Here is a 24946-nt window from a genome sequence, read left to right as displayed (position 1 = left end):
ATCCCCCCGGCACAGCCAACCCTTTCAACTTGTAGGCCAAGGAGATGAGCTTCACCAACCAAGAGGCAATGATCTTGTTGGAAGCTGTGAAATCATTATGCGCTCCACCTGGAATGACAAACAGGATCTCTGACTTCCTGATGCCAGATGCCACTTTGATGTAACATTTTAGAGCTTGGCCCACATCTGATGGGCTAACTCCTTGAGTACTCCCCAAGAGGGCCATAGGAAGGATAATCTCTTGTGTGACATGGACTCTGAAGGCCACTTAGGCACAAACTTGAACATTGGCATGAGTATCACCCTTTCTGGGACGAACATAAGAAGGGGATCTTAAAACCTCAAGACGGCTATTACTGACGCTTTTCTGGCTGATGTTATTGCTACCAGGAAAGCAGTTTTCAGCAAGAGCTACCACAGGGGGCCACTTCGATAGAAGGCATCTGATGCAAAAAAGTCCAACAGCAATGGGAGATCCCACTTTTGGAACAGCAATCCTGTTGGGAGGCTTCAACCAAATTGCAGCTTGAAGAACAATATAATTAAGTGTTGGATGCCCACTGTATGTCAGTGAAGCTAAGATAGCTGAAATGTGGGCCTATAGCGTACCTAAAGCTAAATCAAGCCCCGCCTGTAGAAACTCCAGAACGTGACAAACTTGTGAAGAGCCCAGTGTAAAACCTTGATAAGCAGCAATCCTGTGAATTTATGCCATATTCTACTATAGGCACTGCTACTGCTGTCCTTCCTTGCTTTCATAAGAGTATTCACAACCTTTACAGAGCCCCTGAAATCTATTAGCCACTGCCTCTTAAGACCCAAGCCATCAGCTTGAGCCTGTCAGGTGCTGGACGAATGGGACTTGGTAAAAGATTTCACCTTACTGGCAGAGAAAGTGGATCCTTGACACTCATTAGGAGGGGCAGAGGGTACCAAGGCCCCTTTGGCCAATCTGGGATCATCAACACAATTGTCACCTTCCCCTGCCACAACCTTAGCAGGAGAATCAGAGGGAGCGTCAGAAAGGCATAAGCTGTCTTGGAGATCCACTCTACGATCAGCATTTCCACCCTGATTGCCTGCAGATGCTGGACCCTGGAATAGAACTTTGACTGGGGATGTGAAAAGGTCTACCTTTTGGAAGAAATTACCAAACTTCGTTAATTCTCAAAAGACTTGAGGCAGTCTGGACCATTCAATGTCGTCCAGGATTGTCCTGGACAAATAGTTCACCTGAAGAGTCTTCCAACCGGGCACATAGTCCGCAGATACTGTAGCTGCAGAAGATTGACATGGACCGACTCCATAATTGGAGAAACCTCCTTCAGGTGGGAGAGACTGAGTGCCTCCTTTTTTCTGGATGTAGACCACAGTCGTTGCGCTATTTTACTTCACTGAGAAAGGTTCACCCCAGATGAGGTGACCAAAGGCTAAGAGAGCCTGAAATGATGCTCTCAACTCCAGGATGTTGGACACCATCTTGGAGCCTTGAAACGATCCTTGACCCTGAGCCCATTGCTCTTGAAATAGGGCTCTCCAACTACTTTGCTGGTGTCTGACTGCACAGCCAGCTACTAGGTTGTCAGAAGGGAATGACATCGCAGAAGATTCCACTTCTCCAGCCACAAGTTTAGGCTCGCTTTCATACATGGCATAAACCGTATTTTCTGACCTAGGCAAAATGACTGCCACTGGTCCAGAAACCAGACTTGAAAGGGGGCGAGAGTTCAACTGAGCCTACCTGACCTGCTGAATGAAGCGATTTCTGTGGCCCAATCTGAGATGTGAAGGATGAAAGATCTCTCAAATATGGCCTGGAATGCTTGCCTTGAGGGACCACTCGTCAGTCACCAAAGCTGTACCTATGCAATGAGGAGCCACCAAGTGCCAATAAGACATGTATTGGTGGCATAATCCCCAAAATACCAGAAAGCATCCTGATATGGAGATCATCGTTGACTTTTTGGATTATGTACTGGCTTACCATTTTCCTGGACTCCCAGCTAGAAATGTAGAAGCTAACCTCTCTAGAGTTAGCATGGAAACTGACTCTTGAACTTCTCTCTTTTAACTCAGCAGACATTCATTTTGAGGTAGGAAGCCAAACTGACCATTATTAATTTAGGCTTCACCTTCTAAGATCAAGAACAATGCAGTGGTTGAGTATGTCCTTAAAGACCACAGCATCTTCTAATGGTAAGGTCATGTATCTGGCTTATCCCATAAGGGACACATCAACCAAAGGTGTGATTCCAAGCTTTGGACACCTTCCTGTTCAACAATGCATTATTTTGACATCCTGCTGTGAAATATGCTCCAATCTTCTAGATTGAGCACTTGATTCAGGCACTATAAGGGAATAGTCAAGCAGTCTTCTGGAGGCACTTGAAATACTTCCACAGGTTTGCTTCTATTTAAAGGCATTTCACCAACCTTACAAAGGGAGGAATCAAAAACCTAGACAAAGGACATCCTCATCTTCTTGTTCAGAAGAAACTGAAATGGACTGATTGGCTTGAGAAGGCTCTGAGACCAGTTTTAATGACCCTGAAAGGAAGACTGGACATTGCTAGAATAGATGGCCCTGGCAGAAGGTACATTCAGCATTTCCTTTAGAGTGTCTTGACCAAATACCTAATTAATTGTGGCAACTTGGTCACCATTATTTTAATCACCGTATGCTTGAACAAAGTAGCAATCATATAGTCATGTTCATCTATATCTTTTTTGGAAGAATCTGACAAGGATTGATTTGTCTGAGGAGGTTCTGAGACTGTTCATTGACAGAATATATGACCCCTTCACAGGGTGAGTGGAAGCAACTCCTTTAGAATGTATTGACCATGTGTTTAGCCACTCGCCTACAGGGCACTTTTACCCCCTTCCTGCCCAGGCCAGTTTTCAGCTTTCAGCGCTGTTGCACTTTGAATGACGGTCATTCAACATTGTACCCAAATAAAATTTGTATCTTTTTTTGATACATATAGAGCTTTCTTTTGGTGGTATTTAATCACCACTGGGGTTTTTATTTTTTGCTAAACAAACTAAAAAGGACTGAAAAATTTTGAAAAAAAATTTTTTTTCTTAGTTTCGGTTAAAATTTTTTGTAAATAAGTAATTTTTCTCCTTCACTGATGTGCGTTAATGAGGCTGCAGTGATGGGCACTGATAGGCACTGATAGGCAGCACTGATGAGGAGGCACTGATGAGTGGCACTGATGGGCATTGACAGGCATCACTTGTGGGCATTGACCAGCATCACTGATGGATACTGAAAGGCAGCACTCATATATGGCATTGATAGGAACTGTTAGGCAGCATTGACGGGCACTGATAGGCGGCAATGATGTGCACTGGTATATGGCATTGATGAGCACTTACAGATGGCATTGACGGGCACTGATAGGCGGCACTGATGGGCACTGGTAGGCACTGATATGTGGCATTGATGTGCACTGATGTGCATTGGTATATGGCATTGATGGGCACTTACAGATGGCATTGACGAGCACTGATAGGCGGCACTGATGGGCACTGGTAGGCACTGATATGTGGCATTGATGGGCACTTACAGGTGGCATTGATGGGCACTGACAGGTGGCACTGATGGGGCCCTGATGATCAGTATAGATGTCCCCTCTGAGGAATGCCGATTACCGGTTCTCCTCTCCTCACGAGCTGTCAGCGGGAGGAGGGACTGCCGATAACCAGCATTTCCTATTTACATATGATCAGCTGTGATTGGACACAGCTGATCACATGACAGAGCCAATGTCATCGGCTCTTTGCAGTGATTGGTGATCTGCTGTGTCCCAGGAACACAGTGCACCACCGATCGCCGCACCACAACATTTTGTATTGCGAAAAATTCATAAACCGAAACTCGGTCTCCCATAGGAATGCATTGAAAACCAATTAATCCGTTCTGGAGGTCAGAAAAAAAGCAAAAAAAAAGTCGCTGTCACTATAGGTCGGTGCCGGTTTTTAAATGTAATTACTGGCTTTTTTTTTTCTTCACTAAAGCTCAGAGAATCAGCTGTCACTTCCCCCCAGATAAAAGAAACAAAGTATCCTTTTAGTTTATTTCCCTGAGTTAAAAGAAACAAAGTTTCCTTTAGCTCCGGGGAAAGTGACAGCTAATTCTGTGAGCTATAGTGAAGGAAAAAAAAAAGCCGGCAATTGCATTTAAAAACTAGCACAGACATACACTTCGTATTGCGAAAAAAATTCGTAAAAAAAATTTGTAAACTGAAAATTACATTAACCGAGACGTCCGTAAACCGAGGGCCACCTGTATAATGTGAGGAGCTGATCGCTTGTGAAGTGATTCGGTTGGGAGTGGTGGAGCACAGGAGACTTTCTTATAACTAAAATATCACTTTTCAGGGAGGTGCTCCATGTACTTTGTACGTAGACAACTAGTTCTACCAATATTAATAAAAAAAACCTGTGCCAAAAAAATATAAAATTTCTGAACCAATGCTGCTGCTCCTTGTTGACAAAACATCAAACAAAATAAATAAAAAAAAAAACAGCGAAAAAAAAAAATATAAATAAATAAAATCAGAAAACTTCAATGAAAAATATATAAAATAATGTTCAAATAAAAGTGCAAATCCCCAAAAAATGAAGATATCCTAAATCCAATGTGCTCCAAAGAAATACATGAAAAAAGTGCCGTATGCAGAAAACTTCAGTGTTATCCCTTTGAGGACCAAGGGACGTATTTGTCCCATGTTTTTTATTGCCTGTATCATCTGATTAAGAACTTAAAATACTTTTTTTTTTTTGGTTTGAGTCAAAATATTAGTTCTTATCAACAAATGGATCGAGCTTTTTGCAAATTATTTCATGAAATGGCTTAGTTACAGCAACTGACGTGTACGAACTTTAAAAACAAAAAATTGATTCTTTTGGCGTTCCAAAATCTTACGGTCCTCAAAGGGATAAACACTAGAGATGAGCGAATCGAACCAGGCGAACCGGAATTCGATACGAATTTCAGAAAATTTTCGATTCGCGGCGAATCCGAAATTTTGCCTACTTCGGGTGCGCTAATCGAAATTTTCCCGATCAGCCGGCAAAAGTGTCCCTGCAGAGAGCTCCGCTATTTCTGACATTTCTAAGACAGTTCCTTCACATGTACAGCGGTTGAAACATTGTATCTATTAGTTTCCATTTAGGATACAGATGTTTCAACCGCTGTACATGTGAAGGAGCTGTCAGAGAACTGTCAGAAATAGAGGAGCTCTCTGCAGATACACTTTTTGCCGGCTTGGAATTATTCTTATTTTCATCCTACTTCTTCTTCTTCTTCTTCATCCTCATCCTCATCCTCTTCTTCTTCTTCTTATGAGGATGAGGATGAAGAAGAAGAAGAAGAAGAAGTAGGATGAAAATAAGATTAATTCCAAGCCGGCAAAAAGTGTATCTGCAGAGCTCCTCTAAGTGTATTTGCAGAATGTCATTTATGGAAAAAAATAGATACAATGTTTCAACCGCTGTATGGAGTGAATGTCCCAGAACTGTCAGAAATAGACAGAAACTGTCACAGAACTGTCCTTCTCATCCTTCTCCTTCTTCTCATCCTTCTTCTCATCCTTCTTCTCATCCTTCTCCTTCTTCTCATCCTTCTCCTTCTTCTCATCCTTCTCCTTCTCCTTCTTCTCATCCTTCTCCTTCTTCTCATCCTTCTTCTCATCCTTCTTCTCATCCTTCTCCTTCTTCTCATCCTTCTCCTTCTTCTCATCCTTCTCCTTCTCCTTCTTCTCATCCTTCTCCTTCTCCTTCTTCTCATCCTTCTCCTTCTTCTCATCCTTCTCCTTCTCCTTCTTCTCATCCTTCTCCTTCTCCATCTTCTCATCCTTCTCCTTCTTCTCATCCTTCTCCTTCTGCTTCTCCTTCTCCTTCTCCTTCTTCTCATCCTTCTCCTTCTTCTCATCCTTCTCCTTCTTTTCATCCTTCTCCTTCTTCTCATCCTTCTCCTTCTCCTTCTTCTCATCCTTCTCCTTCTTCTCATCCTTCTTCTCACCCTTCTCCTTCTTCTCATCCTTCTTCTCATCCTTCTCCTTCTTCTCATCCTTCTCCTTCTTCTCATCCTTCTCCTTCTCCTTCTTCTCATCCTTCTCCTTCTTCTCACCCTTCTCCTTCTCCTTCTTCTCATCCTTCTCCTTCTCCTTCTTCTCATCCTTCTCCTTCTTCTCATCCTTCTCCTTCTCCATCTTCTCATCCTTCTCCTTCTCCTTCTTCTCATCCTTCTCCTTCTCCTTCTTCTCATCCTTCTCCTTCTCCTTCTTCTCATCCTTCTCCTTCTTCTCATCCTTCTCCTTCTTCTCATCCTTCTCCTTCTCCTTCTTCTCATCCTTCTCCTTCTCCTTCTTCTCATCCTTCTCCTTCTCCTTCTTCTCATCCTTCTCCTTCTTCTCATCCTTCTCCTTCTTCTCATCCTTCTTCTCATCCTTCTCCTTCTTCTCATCCTTCTTCTCATCCTTCTCCTTCTTCTCATCCTTCTCCTTCTTCTCATCCTTCTCCTTCTCCATCTTCTCATCCTTCTCCTTCTCCTTCTTCTCATCCTTCTCCTTCTCCTTCTCCTTCTCCTTCTTCTCATCCTTCTCCTTCTCCTTCTTCTCATCCTTCTCCTTCTCCTTCTTCTCATCCTTCTCCTTCTTCTCATCCTTCTCCTTCTCCTTCTTCTCATCCTTCTCCTTCTCCTTCTTCTCATCCTTCTCCTTCTCCTTCTCCTTCTTCTCATCCTTCTCCTTCTTCTCATCCTTCTCCTTCTTCTCATCCTTCTCCTTCTCCTTCTTCTCATCCTTCTCCTTCTTCTCATCCTTCTCCTTCTCCTTCCTCATCTCCAAGGGCATTTAAATTAAAGGTACAGTGTTCTGCACTAATTTAAAGGCTCTCTGAAGCCTAGAAACCCTTTTTATAAGTCATCTTCGTAGCGAATAAATTCGCATCAAATCGAATTTCTTCCTGGAATTCGCCGAATCAGCCGAATCGAATTTTTGAATACTTCGCTCATCTCTAATAAACACCATCCGGGATAACCAACATATGCTGCACTCACCAAATATAGTGCATTCTCAGTGATTACGAGTCAAATACGCTTTGTGGATATTATATATCCTGCCAATAGGGGTTTCCACTGCTCAGAAGAATACTCCAGTGGAAGGATTTCCCACACAATTCGATCAGTGTAAAAAGGAACAAAGTGATATTGTAATATTGTCAAAAGAATTTAATTTCTACAAATAGATGCGTCAATTGCGCTCACATGTTAAAACAACAAGAGACGCCTTGGGTCAATTACATGTGACCGCTTGCTCCTCAGGGGATCATCTCCACTGAGCAAGTGGACACAGACACAGGCTGCTGGCTTCAATGGGCGGTCGGGTGGAAACGAACCCCGGTCTCCAGCGACTGGGTATCTTCGTCAAGAAGCTGCTTCTCAGGCTCTGAAACACAAGACCAGTGAATCTGGCTATTGTTAACCCAAGATCCAGATGACACCAGATTTGAAGTAAACCAGAGGTAGACTTGTTTATTTGAACACAGATACAAGATATATACACTCAGGACAATCCCCCCTCCCTGCATAATGACACAGGGCGGGGCAATCTACATTTAGTAACAAGAGACACACAGGTATTCAAACTTCACTCCAGCAGACAGTCCCATCAGGAGGGAGGGCTGCTGGAGACACCCCCCACTAAGCTAATACACATAAACACATACATCCCATAATAGTTTGTTCCCAAGCCAGACACACAATAGAACAATGGGATGCAGCCACATAACACCAAACAATCCACAACCCCAACTATCTCCTAGACATGTCTACACAATATCAGGACAGATCCCCCTGTACCCCTAACGGGCACAGGGTGACTTACACATAAGAGGGATATGGGGAGCTGAGACAGGGGTCTCCCCAACTCTCCAAACTGAGCTGGGTTCCATGGGCCCCCCACCCAAAGTGACTCCCGTCACATACAGTCAGGTCCATAAATATTGGGACATGGACACAATTCTAGCATTTTTGGCTCTATACACCACCACAATGGAGTTGATCTGAAACAAACAAGATGTGCTTTAACTGCAGACTGTCAGCTTTAATTTGAGGGTATTTACATCCAAATCAGGTGAACGGTGTAGGAATTACAACAGTTTGCATATGTGCCTCCCACTTGTTAAGGGACCAAAAGTAATGGGACAGAATAATAATCATAAATCAAACTTTCACAAACTTTCCAATCACAGCTTGGAAGCACAATTCCACCGCTGCCACCAATGTAACGGAACCGACCCAGTCTGCATTTGGGTACTTCCATTATAATACTGCTTCCCCGTCCAAACACCGACCACAGACACCACACATTTGAAGTAACCCAGAAAGTAGACTAATTTATTTTAACACCGATGCAAGATATAGACACTCAAGGGACAAATCCCCCCTCCCTGCATAATGACACAGGGCGTGGCAATCTACATTTAGTAACAGGAGATACACCAACAGACAGTCCCATCTGGAGGGAGGGCTGCTTGAGACACCCCCCCACCAAGCCAATACACATAGCACATACATCCCATAATAGTTTGCTCCCAGCAAGACACACAATAGAACAATGGGATGCAACCACATGGCATTAAACAATGAACAACCCCCCACCCCAATATTAGGACAGATCACCCTGTACCCCTAACAGGCACAGGGTGACTTACACATAATAGGAATAGGGGGAGTTGAGACAGGGGTCTCCCCACCTCTCCAAAGTGAGCTGTGTTCCATGGGCCCCCCACCCAAAGTGACTCCCGTCACAGGACTGCCTGTCTGTTTCCATCCGACCCGATCCGACGAACAGAAGGAGAATTGGATCCTTTTTCGCGTGTCAGATCGGATTGGATGTCGGCGGGTGTAAACTGACACCTCTCTGTTTACACCCGCCTCTCCATAGAGGAAAACGGAGGTCATGATTGGGTCCCCTTGAAAAGCGGGCAGGTGGACCCGATCGGAACTGGAAGAAAGCGCACAGGTAGTGCAAACACCTAGCGCATTATCCAAGGTTTAATAAAAAGCATAAAAAGACAAATAATATATATATATATACTGACAAACATAGCGCATATACAGTGGGGCAAAAAAGTATTTAGTCAGCCACCAATTGTACAAGTTCTCCCACTTACAAAGATGAGAGAGGCCTGTAATTGGCATCATAGAGAGACCTCAACTATGAGAGACAAAATGAGAAAAAAAAATCCAGACAATCACATTGGCTGATTTGGAAAGAATTTATTTGCAAATTATGGTGGAAAATAAGTATTTGGTGAATATGAAAAGTTCATGTCAATACTTTGTTATATATCCTTTGTTGGCAATGACAGAGGTCAGACGTTTCCTGGAAGTCTTCACAAGGTTGGCACACACTGTTGCTGGTATGTTGGCCCATCCTCCATGCAGATCTCCTCCTCCATGCAGATCTCCTCTAGAGCAGTGATATTTTGGGGCTGTCGCTGGGCAACACGGACTTTCAACTCCCTCCAAAGGTTTTCTATGGGGTTGAGATCTGGAGACTGGCTAGGCCACTCCAGGACCTTGAAATGCTTCTTACGAAGCCACTCCTTCGTTGCCCGGGCGGTATGTTTGGGATCATTGTCATGTTGGAAGACCCAGCCACGTTTCATCTTCAATGCCCTTGCTGATGGAAGGAGGTTTGCACTCAAAATCTCACGATACATGGCCCCATTCATTCTGTCCTGTACATGGATCAGTCGTCCTGGTCCCTTTGCGGAGAAACAACCCCAAAGCATGAAGTTGCCACCCCCATGCTTCACAGTAGGTATGGTGTTCTTTGGATGCAACTCAGCATTCTCTCTCCTCCAAACACGATGAGTTGTGTTTCTACCAAACAGTTCTATTTTGGTTTCATCTGACCATATGACATTCTCCCAATCCTCTTCTGGATCATCCAAATGCTCTCTAGCAAACTTCAGACGGGCCCCGGACATGTACTGGCTTAAGCAGGGGGACACGTCTGGCACTGCAGGATCTGAATCCCTGGCGGCGTAGTATGTTACTGATGGTAGCCTTTGTTACGTTGGTCCCAGCTCTCTGCAGGTCATTCACTAGGTCCCCCCGTGTGGTCCTGGGATTTTTGCTCACCGTTCTTGTGATCATTTTGACCCCACGGGGTGAGATCTTGCGTGGAGCCCCAAATCGAGGGAGATTATCAGTGGTCTTGTATGTCTTCCATTTTCTAATTATTGCTCCCACAGTTGATTTGTTCACACCAAGCTGCTTGCCTATTGCAGATTCAGTCTTCCCAGCCTGGTGCAGGTCTACAATTTTGTTTCTAGTGTCCTTCGACAGCTCTTTGGTCTTCACCATAGTGGAGTTTGGAGTGTGACTGTTTGAGGTTGTGGACAGGTGTCTTTTATACTGATAACAAGTTCAAACAGGTGCCATTGATACAGGTAATGAGTGCAGGACAGAGGAGCCTCTTAAAGAAGAAGGTCCAGGTCTGTGAGAGCCAGAAATGTTGCTTGTTTGTAGGTGACCAAATACTTATTTTCCACCATAATTTGCAAATAAATTCTTTCCAGATCAGCCAATGTGATTGTCTGGATTTTTTTTCTCATTTTGTCTCTCATAGTTGAGGTCTCCCTATGATGCCAATTACAGGCCTCTCTCATCTCTGTAAGTGGGAGAACTTGCACCATTGGTGGCTGACTAAATACTTTTTTGCCCCACTGTATAGAGCCTATAAGGCCACAGAGATGGCAGAGTGTTCCAACTGGTGTTGCGGTTGGCCTGCTGACGTATTTCGGGGATGAATCCCTTTCCTCAGAGCTAATAGCTTGTCCCTGAAATGTGTCAGCAGGCCAACCACACCACCAGTCGGACACTCTGCCATCTCCGTGGCCTTATAGGCTCTATATATGCGCTATGTTTGTGAGTATATATATATATTTTTTTTTTGTCTTTTTATACTTTTTCATAAACCTTGGGTAATGTGCGAGGTGTTTGCACCACCTGTGTACTTTCTTTCAGTTCGTTGATCTACCCATCTGAGGAGGGTTGTATCTCCGGAACATTATCCATAGGTCATTCACACAACTGATTCCCTGGCCTTCCCCTGACATTGGCTCCCTTGAGGCGCTGGAGAGTTAATGCTTCTGTCCGCTTTGGACCGGATCGGAACGTCCGTGTGGAAGGAAGCAGAAGGAGCTTCATACACCATCAGCTTTGTACAGCAGAACCTCCGGAGGTCAGGTCCCTCTGAGTAATGTCCTTTACTTTTATGTTTAATGAAGAAAAAGTTACTTTTTGTGGTCAGTAGATATCTTTTGTTAAACATTTTTGTCTGGTTGATACAGGTGCGGGGGGGTTAGCCGCCTCCACAGTGGCTGACTCAATCCTGGATGGTTTGTTGGACTTTATCAAATGTACTTCAGCCTGTTCTCTTCAGACGGTGAAAGTGGTTCTGTTCCAGCCACAAATGCTGAATGATTTCCACATGAGCATGAAGAAGAGAAAAGCCAAATCAATCCTCTCCGCTAGAATCACCGGTGAGTGGGGTGAGAGTTCAGGATGGCCGACTGAACAAGAAAGGGCAAGAAAAACTTCTGTACTATGTAAGAAGAGCTCAGGATCCTTTAAGAACGACCAATTGAAGCACCAGAATGTCATATTCAAGTCCAAATATAAGTTTGCTCCAATTATAGGTTGTTTGCAAAGCCAACACATTTCAGGGGTTATAACTTCATTCCCTACATTGAGGCTTAAAGCGGAGCTCCACCCAAAAGGGGAAGTTTCGCTTTAAGCTTTTGTTCCCCACTCCCCATTAAGGATTGGCACCTATTGGTAGTGGGTATCCAAATTTGACAGGTACCCACTCCCACTTCTGCTGCAATCGCCTAGGTGATTGGAAGCAGAAGTTGTCCTTCCCCTCCCTGTAGTCTTCTGGGACATATGATAGGTCCTAGAAGACTATGGGGCCATTCACAAGGCGCAACACTTCTCACACATGGCAGTGGGCACCCGACTGTGGAGCCGCAAGCTTTCACAGCCGGGTGCCCACACTGAAGATCTCGGCACCGGGAAGAGAAGGTGGCTGGTGAAACCAATGGTGGTGAGGACACCGCTGGACCGAGGGACAGGTAAGTGTCTGTATTTTACAAGTCAGCAGCTACAGTTTTTGTGCAGTTTTTGTAGCTGCTGACTTTTATTTTTATCTTTCAACTGGAAGTCCGCTTTAAGGTAACAATACAAGGATACGGTGTACGTGAAATCAATGATCATTATATAGATGAGGAATGCTGTTGGAGTGCAATGAATGCAAAAGAATGAATTTTAAATTGCTATAAAAGATCTGTTTTTGCACATAATGAGATTCCAACTTGTTACAAAGTGTCAGTCCTTCCCTTACCAAGAAATACACATCCCCAGCCAGGAAGAAGCACACAATGGGGCTCCATGTTCACTCAATAATTCAGTGGCAGCTGGATGTCTCATTGTAACATAATGTCAGAGTAGAATCATTGTATCAGTAGTTGGGATGTCATGTGATCAGTAGAAGGATGTGATTGTAGATCTCGTCTCATTCTGTGTTATTACAGATCAGTGTTCAGTATTCAGTCAGAGACATATGTCCACCAATCAGCATCTGAAAGGACAGAGCAGCTTCTAGGCTGGAGGTGTCACCAAGGTGCCAATACAACGTTGTCACCTATGTAGCCAGAGCTTGCCACCTTCTTGAACCTAAAAGAAGAATCCTAGTCATTTTGGCTACAAGAGTCAGCAGGAGACCACGAAAAGGCTCCGAAGGGTCTGCCAGCTTTGAATTGTACCAATAGATCAGGAATATATTTCTCATAAAAGCTAAAATATTAGTTGCAGAGAGATGAAAATACTTCCTTCTGATTGGACACACTGTAGGCTCCATCTGCATGTAAAACTGTATTTGTAGCCTCTGTAGAATCCCGGAGAAACACATAAAACGGTTATATGGTGCCTGATTGCGACAGCTGAACAGTGATTAGTACTGTCGTGATTGGACTGACATGCTGGTGTTGGAAATTTTATCTCTGACTTGGTGATCCAAACCATTCCTAGCCCATTCGAGATTGGGCACTTCAGTACCCAGAACATCCTGTGGGCGGGTTCAGGAACACCCCCCAGGGTTGAATGGCCAAGTGCTAATGTCCAGCCCACATCCATATTTCAATAAATTGAGGACCCTGAGATATGGACGGGGTGATTCGTACGGAGCCGGTTCCATATGACTGGAGAATCTCTGACTTTCTCCAGTCGCAGGATAACTCTCTGTAAAAGTTTTATTTCTGTTTTTATTCCCTTTTATTTTATAGTGAATAGCCAATTGTGTAACTTGTCTTTTTGCATTTTCTGTAACTGTTTTTTCTTTGGACATATTTCATGCTCCGCCCACTTTTGGGATATTAAATCATAAAATTAATAAGTGACTTCTGGGTACTTAAGCTCGGGCTCATATCATAGTGTCTATGTGCTCAGCCTAAGTTCATTGCCAATCTGTATGCACTTGTACTGCATGTTGGCAGATTGCATGCAGATTGTAAAGTAGCAGATCTGTCAGATGGAGATCTCTGTGTGTGTGGTGGCCCAGCAGACCAGTCTGTGGACAAACTGTTGGGTGGTGGCAGGCTTTGTTCTGTGTCTGGTGTGGGGGTGGGTGGAAGAGGGGTGTGTCTGGTGTGGGTGTGTGTGGAAGAGGGGTGTGTCTGGTGTGGGGGTGTGTGGAAGAGGGGTGTGTCTGGTGTGGGGGTGGATGGACAGTGGAAGAGTGATTAACACCGAGGTTCTAGCTTGTAGGATAGCTGGAGGAATCCTAGAAGGGTGTGCCAATTGCTAGACTGCTCCCCAACCCTTAGAGTGCACCAGATTGTATGTAAGATTCGTATCTGCCTGTGTGTGGTCAGCCAGCTGGATTGGAGTCTCCCTCTGGTGGTGGCCAGAGGCAGTGCGGGCTGTCAAAGTGTATCATGGCCAGTCTTATATGGTGTAAGTCCCCCTCGTTCCCTTTTACCCCCAGTCACAGACCACGCCTCGGTTAGCTAGTCGCTGTGGGTGTGTGGTTTGATCCATGACACTGTCTATGGCTAGTTGCCTATTCCTACATTGCCGGGACATGGAGGGAATGTGACAGCCTAAAAACAGTCCATTTGATATGAGGACAATCTGCTTCTCTGGTACGATTTGGTGGCTTTTTCAGTTTCCAGAGACCTGAGGGTATGAGGGGACATCAGAATTATTGTCTCTACAATAAACCATTCTTTCAGTCAGGTTGTACTCCCAAGATTTTACTTGTTTGGTTTCTCTTTGGTCCTGACTGCACATCTTTTCTTTCAGATGTAGATACTCACAGTTTACCATCACACTGGGATCGATCGGGTGGGACTCTTGTGATGGAAGTGGATGTTGGTCCAGGAACTCCTGAATACTCCAGTGTAGAGCAGAAATTCCAGAAGGGCTGCAAAAAACAAATCCTGAAGGTAATGTCTCCGATTCATTGTGATGAATGATGTCAGACAGGCCAAGACTGGGACAAAAAAAATAGGCCCAGACATTTTAGACTGAGCAGCCAATTTCCGGGGGGGGGAGGTGCAAAGGCATTCGGGGGGGGGGGGGGCAGTTGGTGAAGGAATATTCACGGAGTTGGTCCTCCACTCTGTAATGTAAAAGGGTACTGTGATATAAAGGGGACTGCACTGTAAAGCGGCACTGTATTGATTACAATGCCCCTTTACAGTGCAGTCCCCTTTATATTACAGTGCCCCTTTACATTACTGTGCCCCTAGAGATCTAATCACAGTACCCTCTATATATTCAAAGAGACGGTCCAATTCAGCAAAGAGACATCCTCATCCAGAAAAGAGACAGCCCAATCCACAAAGAAACATACCTATCCACAAAGAGATGGGATTTCTCTTTGCTGGACTGGGCTGTCGCTTTGCTGGATTGGGATGTCGTTCTGCTGGACCCAACTGAGCAAAGAGACAGCGCAGTCCAAAGAGATATCCCTATCCAGCAAAGAGACATTCCCATCCAGAAAGAGACAGCCTAGCCAGCAAAGAGACAGCCCGCCCAGCAAAGAGACAGCCCGCCCAGCAAAGAGACAGCCCAACCAGCAAAAATACAGCCTGACCAGTAAAGAGACAGCAGTCCAACAAAGAGACAACCCATCCAGCAAAAAGACAGCCGGTCCAGCACAGAGACAGCCGGTCCAGCAAAGAGACAGCCCATCCAGCAAAAAGACAGTCCAATCCATTGCCGCTACAGAACTGTCAAATTGTGAAGGAGAGAGGCTGCCTTGTAGTGCGGCTGTGTGTGCAGCGGCCGGCTGCAGAGGTGTCTGCGTGTCCTCGGCGGCGCTTCCTGCTTCTCACTGGAGCATCGTTGCCACTCCTCCTGTTGGCCCTGCTTTAGGCATAGCCACACAGCGGGAGGTGAGTGGCGGCCATGGTCTATGTTGCCCTGTCCAGACTTACCTACTGCTGTACAGCCTGGTCATCAACAGGCCGCTGTACATAAGCCCGGTGGCTCCGGCCCACCGGGCAAATGCTCGGTGTGCCCTTTTGCCAGTCTGGGCCTGATGTCATTGATAGAATTCTGGGTGACAGCAATGATGGTCATCACACAGTGTAGGGACTGGGCACACCAACATGGCACTGGAGAATGGTGCTGAGTATGTGTCATGGAGTATATGGATCCTTCATTCTAGGGAGAGATGTTTGACTTCTCTGGAAATTCAGGGTCACACCACTACTGGACGACACCAGATAAATACCCCGATAGAGGCTCCTGGTGGCTACTGAACTGTAACTGTCATAAATTTTTAATCTCTTTAAAATGCTGAGCTGTAGGAAGTTTGCCAGAAGTCCAGAAAGGTGGCAGCAAACACGGGGATGCAGGACATTTCAGTCATTTCCCAGAGCAGTAGACCAGATCAGAACAGAACCAGGCAGGGTGCACCATCACATAGCCAACTACTCAGCCAAAGCTCAGGATTCAAAAGCTTAGTAATGGAGCATTTCCAATCAGGCAATGAGCTGGAGGTCAATCTCAGGTTTAGTCACATCCACTTTGTGTAGTCTAGTGCACACACATTCAAGTACATCAACTGTCTGGGATTGTGGACAGATAGTACCAGGTGAAGAAGCAAAGCATAGACTCCAAAAACGGTTCTGTAATTGGGTGCTCCAATCACAGAATAATGACTGGCACTATGGAATGGGCAGAAATTAACCTTCAATAGAATATTCCATCCATAACATCATGTTGGAGCTGTTTGGTACTTGACCTGTCCATGTATTCTTCATAGACTATGTCCTGTATAGTGGGTGGAACATTCTGGAGCGTAGCTGGTAGAACAGTGTATAGATCTGAGCCTTGGTATGTCTTGTCCTCCCAGATTCTGCGTGTACAGAACATAGATCTCTGGACCCAGTACCAGTCGAAGAAACAGAGCATAGACTCCAAAAACGGTTCCACCACCAATGAGAAGGAGCTTTTCCATGGGACCGACTTCAACTCCATCCAACACGTCAATCATCATGGATTTAACAGAGGCTACGCAGGGAAACATGGTGAGAGGTTTCAGAGGAACAATTACAGCTTAAAGCTGAACTCCAGGAATTCCACCACTTTGTAAAATGGTCCACATTACTTTGGGAAAAGTCCTGTGAGGTGCATGCTACCCTGTGGACTTATCTCTTTAATTTACCATTACTGAGCACTGGGAGTACAGTTATTGCTTTACCTGTGTTTCCCCCTCAACACCTTCTGGTGGCATGCAACTTCTCTGTATTATTTTAGCAAAAAGTTCTGGATGTGTTTATAAATGCAGAGAATTTAAGTTTATATTGATAGCTATGTAGCGATGGTTCCCAAGGGAGCCGCTGGAAATCCCTGTCCGCCTTACTTGTTTGGAGGCTGCACACCGTGTTACCAGTTCCGATATCTCAATGACAAACTCCAGTCCAAGGGTCTTTTTACTGTTTATTGTGGAACACAGAGAAATGCAGGGAGGAGGGTTCAGGGTGCAGGATACCTGAGGACTGAGAATCTAGCAGAGACAGGACCTGTAAGGGCAGCCATGCAGTAACATAGATATACTGTACACTCATCGGACACTTTATTAGGTCCACCTTGCTAGTCCCGAGTTGGACCCCCTTTTGCCTTCATTATTCGTGGCATAGATTCAACAAGGTGTTGTAAACATTCCTCAGAGATTTTGGTCCATTTTGACATGATAGCATCACGCAGTTGCTGCAGATTTGTCGGCTGCACATCCATGAACCGTTGATACAAGCAAGATGGATCCATGCTTTCATGTTGTTTATGCCAAATTCTGACTACAGCTCCGCCTCCACTGATGAATGGGAAGAGAAGGGCTGGAACTCCGCAGTGATCAGCAGCCGCCAGCTGGCTTGCAGTGAGGGACTGCGTCTGAGAGGAACACTGGAAGCAGCGGCAATTCAGCTGCTACACCGGCCCCAGACATCTGGCACCTTCGTCTGTCCTTTCTTCCTCCCCCTCTGCCACCCCTCACCTCAGTTGAAGGATCGTTCATGACGTGGGGCGTCCCACACAGAGAGAATGCTCCTGCCTAGTTTGCCTAGTGGAAGCACCGGCCCTGCCTACAATATCTGGCACCATACTATAATTGATGGGTTCTTCTCACAATGTCCAGGCAGCAGATTCCACCCAGCTCCTCTGCAATTCTCCTCAGTGAGGGATCCCTTCCCCAGCTCAGCTTTCACAGGAGTCTCTTCATCAAGCCTCCAGCCCACAACTCACATTGGGCCACTTGCCTACGGCTCACATACACATTACATTCTTTAGATTTATGAACAAGTATGTAGTGCAAGGATCTGTCTGATTGGATGCTAATTGATTGGATATGTTAGGTAGATACCCACAGCACATAGTTTTGTTAAATCTGAAGTTGATTGCACAGTTAGTTTGTAATGTGTATGGTGACCTTTGGGGGATCATACAGTACATAGTTAGTCTGGCTGAAAAAAGATGAAAGTCCATCCAGTTCAACCATAGAAAAAAAAAAGTTATAATCCTCCTCCCACAGTTAATCCAGAGGAAGGCAAAAAAAAAAAACCCAGCAAACCACGATCCAATTTGCACCTGCTGGGAAAAAAAATTCCTTCCTGATCCCCCGAGAAGCAATCGGATATTCCCTGGATCAACGTTCCCTATAAATGTTATATCCAGTTATATTTTGTGTATCCAAGAAAGGATCCAGGACTTTCCTACAGCAATCCACTGAGCTGGCCACAACCAACTCTGGAGGGAGTCTATTCCACATTCTCAGCTCTTACTGTGAAGAAACCTTTCCGTGTTTGGAGATGACATTTCTTTTCCTCCAGACGTAAAGAGCGCCCCCTTGTCCTCTGTGATGACCTCAGGGGGAAGAACTACACCGAGTTCACTATATGAACCACTGATGTATTTATACATGGAGATCATATCCCCCCTTATGTATTATACATGGAGATCATATCCCCCTTATGTATTATACATGGAGATCATATCCCCCTTATGTATTATACATGGAGATCATATCCCCCCTTATGTATTATACATGGAGATCATATCCCCCCTTATGTATTATACATAGAGATCATATCCCCCTTATGTATTATACATGGAGATCATATCCCCCCTTATGTATTATACATGGAGATCATATCCCCCCCTTATGTATTATACATGGAGATCATATCCCCCCCTTATGTATTATACATGGAGATCATATCCCCCCTTATGTATTATACATAGAGATCATATCCCCCTTATGTATTATACATGGAGATCATATCCCCCCTTATGTATTATACATGGAGATCATATCCCCCCTTATGTATTATACATGGAGATCATATCCCCCTTATGTATTATACATGGAGATCATATCCCCCCTTATGTATTATACATGGAGATCATATCCCCCTTATGTATTATACATGGAGATCATATCCCCCTTATGTATTATACATGGAGATCATATCCCCCCTTATGTATTATACATGGAGATCATATCCCCCTTATGTATTATACATGGAGATCATATCCCCCCTTATGTATTATACATAGAGATCATATCCCCCTTATGTATTATACATGGAGATCATATCCCCCCTTATGTATTATACATGGAGATCATATCCCCCCCTTATGTATTATACATGGAGATCATATCCCCCCTTATGTATTATACATGGAGATCATATCCCCCTTATGTATTATACATGGAGATCATATCCCCCCTTATGTATTATACATGGAGATCATATCCCCCTTATGTATTATACATGGAGATCATATCCCCCCCTTATGTATTATACATGGAGATCATATCCCCCCTTATGTATTATACATGGAGATCATATCCCCCTTATGTATTATACATGGAGATCATATCCCCCTTATGTATTATACATGGAGATCATATCCCCCCTTATGTATTATACATGGAGATCATATCCCCCCTTATGTATTATACATGGAGATCATATCCCCCCCCTTATGTATTATACATGGAGATCATATCCCCTCTTATGTATTATACATGGAGATCATATCCCCCCTTATGTATTATACATGGAGATCATATCCCCCCCTTATGTATTATACATGGAGATCATATCCCCCCTTATGTATTATACATGGAGATCATATCCCCCCTTATGTATTATACATGGAGATCATATCCCCCCTTATGTATTATACATGGAGATCATATCCCCCCTTATGTATTATACATGGAGATCATATCCCCTCTTATGTATTATACATGGAGATCATATCCCCCCTTATGTATTATACATGGAGATCATATCCCCCCCTTATGTATTATACATGGAGATCATATCCCCCCTTATGTATTATACATGGAGATCATATCCCCCCTTATGTATTATACATGGAGATCATATCCCCCTTATGTATTATACATGATGATCATATCCCCCTTATGTATTATACATGGAGATCATATCCCCCTTATGTATTATACATGGAGATCATATCCCCCTTTCGTATTATACATGGAGATCATATCCCCCCTTAATCTCCTCTTCTCAGTAGAGAATACATTCAGTTCCTCTAATCTCTCCTCATAGCTGATCTCCTCCATGCCTCGTATCAGTTTGGTTGCCCTTCTCTAAGTAAATTGGAGACATCCTGTAAGGACGTTATTCCCCGGCACAGCTTGGTGTCATCTGCAAAGACTGAAATAGGATTTATAATCTCAGACCCGATAATGTTTATAAATATATTAAAAAGTAAGGATCCCAACACTGAACCCTGGGGTACTCCACTGACACCCCCAGACCATTCAGAGTATGAATCATTACCCACTACTCTCTGAATACAATATTTTAGCCAGTTTTCTATCTATTTACATTCAGGTTTTTCCATCTCGTAGACTTTACCTTACAAATTAGTCATGTGTGGGAAACTGTGCCAAACGCTTTTGGAAAATCTAAGTATACCACGTCCACAGCCACCCTTCTGTCCAAGTATACCACGTCCACAGCCACCCTTCTGTCCAAGTATACCACGTCCACAGCCACCCTTCTGTCCAAGTATACCGCATCAACAGCCACCCCTCTGTCCAAGTATACCACGTCCACCGCCACCCCTCTGTCCAAGTATACCGCATCCACAGCCACCCTTCTGTCCAAGTATACCACGTCCACAGCCATCCTTCTGTCCATGTATACCACGTCCACAGCCACCCTTCTGTCCAAGTATACCGCATCAACAGCCACCCCTCTGTCCAAGTATACCACGTCCACCGCCACCCTTCTGTCCAAGAATACCGCATCCACAGCCACCCCTCTGTCCAAGTATACCACATCCACCGCCACCCCTCTGTCCAAGTATACTACATCCAAAGCCACCCCTCTGTCCAAGTATACCATGTCCACCGCCACCCCTCTGTCCAAGTATACTACATCCAAAGCCACTCCTCTGTCCAAGTATACCACGTCCACCGCCACCCCCTGTCCAAGTATACTACATCCAAAGCCACTCCTCTGTCCAAGTATACCACGTCCACCGCCACCCCTCTGTCCAAGTATACCACGTCCACCCCTCTATCCAAGGTTTTGCTCACCCCCTTAATAAAAAGAAATCAGATTTGTGTGACAACTTCTGTCTTTCATGAATCCACACTGTCTGTTGGTTACAATTAGAGATGAGCGAATCGAAGTAGGCGAAGTGGAATTCGTTTCGAATATTAGGAAAATTTCGAAAATTAGCTTACTTCGGATGCGCGAATCGAAATTTTTCCTAAAATGGCGGCGACATGTGTGGCGACGGAGCGGGGATCTCTGGGAAGGCGCGCAGACAAGGCGCGCTGACCCATAATGCATTCATTCATGACATGTGATCGCATTAGCCAATCAGCAGCCAGCCAGCCAGCACTGTGTAATGGTCGAGCTATAAATTGCGGCCATTTTAGAATTCTCCATTAGCCTCCAGTCATTCAAAAGAGGCAGACCTGTCTGTATTGAGGGACAGAGTTAGGGCCACAGAATCGTTACTTAGGGACACAGAACCGTTACTTAGGGACACAGAACCGTTACTTAGGGACACAGAACCGTTACTTAGGGACACAGAACCGTTACTTAGGGCCACAGAATCGTTACTTAGGGACACAGAACCGTTACTTAGGGACACAGAACCGTTACTTAGGGACACAGAACCGTTACTTAGGGACACAGAATTGTTACTGAGGGCCACAGAATTGTTACTGAGGGACACAGAATTGTTACTCAGGGACAGACACAGAATTGTTACTGAGGGACACAGAATTGTTACTGAGGGACACAGAATTGTTACTCAGGGAAAGACACAGAATTGTTACTGAGGGACACAGAATTGTTACTGAGGGACACAGAATTGTTACTGAGGGACACAGAATTGTTACTCAGGGACAGACACAGAATTGTTACTCAAGGACAGACACAGAATTGTTACTCAGGGACATACACAGAATTGTTACTCAGGGACAGACACAGAATTGTTACTGAGGGAAAGACACAGAATTGTTACTGAGGGACACAGAATTGTTACTGAGGGACACAGAATTGTTACTGAGGGACAGACACAGAATTGTTACTCAGGGACAGACACAGAATTGTTACTCAGGGAGAGACACAGAATTGTTACTCAGGGACAGACACAGAATTGTTACTGAGGGACACAGAATTGTTACTGAGGGACACAGAATTGTTACTCAGGGACAGACACAGAATTGTTACTCAGGGACAGACACAGAATTGTTACTGAGGGACACAGAATTGTTACTGAGGGACACAGAATTGTTACTGAGGGACACAGAATTGTTACTCAGGGACACAGAATTGTTACTCAGGGACAGACACAGAATTGTTACTGAGGGACACAGAATTGTTACTGAGGGACACAGAATTGTTACTCAGGGACACAGAATTGTTACTCAGGGACACAGAATTGTTACTCAGGGACAGACACAGAATTGTTACTGAGGGACACAGAATTGTTACTGAGGGACACAGAATTACTCAGGGACAGACACAGAATTGTTACTCAGGGACAGACACAGAATTGTTACTGAGGGACACAGAATTGTTACTGAGGGACACAGAATTGTTACTGAGGGACACAGAATTGTTACTCAGGGACACAGAATTGTTACTCAGGGACAGACACATAATTGTTACTGAGGGACACAGAATTGTTACTGAGGGACACAGAATTGTTACTGATGGACACAGAATTGTTACTCAGGGACACAGAATTGTTACTCAGGGACAGACACAGAATTGTTACTGAGGGACACAGAATTGTTACTCAGGGACACAGAATTGTTACTCAGGGACAGACACAGAATTGTTACTGAGGCACACAAAATTGTTACTGAGGGACACAGAATTGTTACTCAGGGACACAGAATTGTTACTCAGGGACACAGAATTGTTACTCAGGGACAGACACAGAATTGTTACTGAGGGACACAGAATTGTTACTGAGGGACACAGAATTGTTACTGAGGGACACAGAATTGTTACTCAGGGACACAGAATTGTTACTCAGGGACAGACACAGAATTGTTACTGAGGGACACAGAATTGTTACTGAGGGACACAGAATTGTTACTCAGGGACACAGAATTGTTACTCAGGGACAGACACAGAATTGTTACTCAGGGACAGACACAGAATTGTTACTGAGGGACACAGAATTGTTACTGAGGGACACAGAATTGTTACTGAGGGACACAGAATTGTTACTCAGGGACACAGAATTGTTACTCAGGGACAGACACAGAATTGTTACTCAGGGACACAGAATTGTTACTCAGGGACAGACACATAATTGTTACTGAGGGACACAGAATTGTTACTGAGGGACACAGAATTGTTACTGAGGGACACAGAATTGTTACTCAGGGACACAGAATCGTTGAATTAAAGAGTATGTCAGACAACACGCAGAGGAGTGGCAGAGGAGGCAATGTTTTAGGAGCGAGCAGACGTGGCAGCAGAGGAAGGGGTCGAGGCAGCACTAGTCGCAGCCAGAGGCCAGTGCTCCCGGTGTCATCCAGCGGTCGTGTCTCCACCGACAACCCTGCCGTCATCGATTGGTTGGCTCGGTCGTCTTCCTCTTCCCAGGTCACCTCTGACACCTACAGCCAACGGTCGGTGGGTACGTCAGACACAACCGTTAGTTGGCATGGCCCGGGAGCAAGCCCACTGAAATCACGTGTCCTCTAACTACCCCTGTCCTTTGCTGTTCCCTCACCAAGCGAAGTATCGCATGCTGTGGGCTCAGCCCCACTGTACAGTGAGGAAGAGCTAACAGAGGGCGGTCAGGAACGGGGGGAGACATCCGCCTCTTCAGCAGCCAGGCGAAGAAGTACTGGCGAGGAGAGTGGCTCGGTAGCCGGTCTAGAGACAGGTCTGTCTCCTGACCCACACGCAGCCGAGGGGGCTAGTAGTGAGGCGGAGACCCTAATTGATGATGATGAGGCTGATTGCACTTGGCAGCCTCGTCGTCATCAGGCTATTGCTTCCGCATCATCAGGAGAAGAGGGTGCCAGCTTGGCAGCGAGCAAAACAGTCGGTGGGTTGCCCAGGAGGCAGCAGGGTCGCAGCAGTGTCAGTGGAGGCAAACGGCCACGGAGTAGAGCACCAGCTCCACTGCAGCCTACCACCACGGCCAGTAGTGGTGCCGGTGTGCACGGAGGAAGTAGCAGTCAGCCAGTGAGGAGTAGCGGGGGCAAAGTTTCCTACTCGGTGGTGTGGCAATTTTTCGTCAAGCCGCCCGAGGAAGTAAACGTAGCCGTATGTCGACTATGTGGCCAGAAAGTCAAGCGTGGCCAGGGGGCCCATGTTGGGACTACAGCGTTGCGTCAGCATATGCAGCGTCGCCATTTGGTGGCCTGGGAAAACCGTGATAAAGATACGGCGGTTCTGCCTGCCCCAGCCCCCGCTCCATCACCCGCTCCGTTACTTGCTCCGTCACCCGACGTCAATCGCCCTCTATCAGCCAGTCAAGGCTCCAACACCTCTGCTGAGGGGAGTTGTCGCTCGTTGGCATCTTCCGCTCGTTCAGATGCTCCTTCTCCTGCTACTCCTCTTCTCGGATTCCGTCAACAGTCTTTCTTGGAATCCGTTTCCAAGAGACAACAGTTTGCGAGCACGCACCCGACGGTGCAAAAGCTGAACGTCCTCCTGTCCAAGTTGCTGGTGCTGCAGTCCCTCCCTTTCCAACTGGTGGACTCAGCACCTTTCCGAGAAATGATGGCTTGTGCCGAGCCGCAGTGGAGAGTGCCAAGCCGGCATTTCTTCGCCAAAAAGGCAGTGCCAGCCCTGCATTCACATGTAGAAGAGATGGTGGGCC

The 24946-nt window shown here is 45.3% G+C and overlaps 1 protein-coding gene across 1 annotated transcript in view; it reads left to right on the top strand.

Annotated features, from left to right (window-relative positions):
* The window catches only part of LOC149443805 (protein mono-ADP-ribosyltransferase PARP15-like), a 75946-nt gene that overhangs the window by 33205 nt on the left and 17795 nt on the right, over positions 1–24946 (top strand). The window contains exons 7-9 of the mRNA XM_089655262.1: positions 11377–11568; positions 14387–14529; positions 16449–16623. Of these exons, the coding sequence (XP_089511388.1) occupies positions 11377–11568; positions 14387–14529; positions 16449–16623 (510 nt within the window). The remainder of the gene's footprint in view (positions 1–11376; positions 11569–14386; positions 14530–16448; positions 16624–24946) is intronic.

This window comes from Staurois parvus, unplaced genomic scaffold (assembly GCF_062004578.1).
Source record: "Staurois parvus isolate SC_StPar_1 unplaced genomic scaffold, SC_StPar_1.0 ptg000831l, whole genome shotgun sequence".
Classification (NCBI taxonomy): domain Eukaryota; kingdom Metazoa; phylum Chordata; class Amphibia; order Anura; family Ranidae; genus Staurois; species Staurois parvus.
Note: the sequence above shows the minus strand (reverse complement) of the source record. Positions and strands in the feature narration are given on the sequence as shown.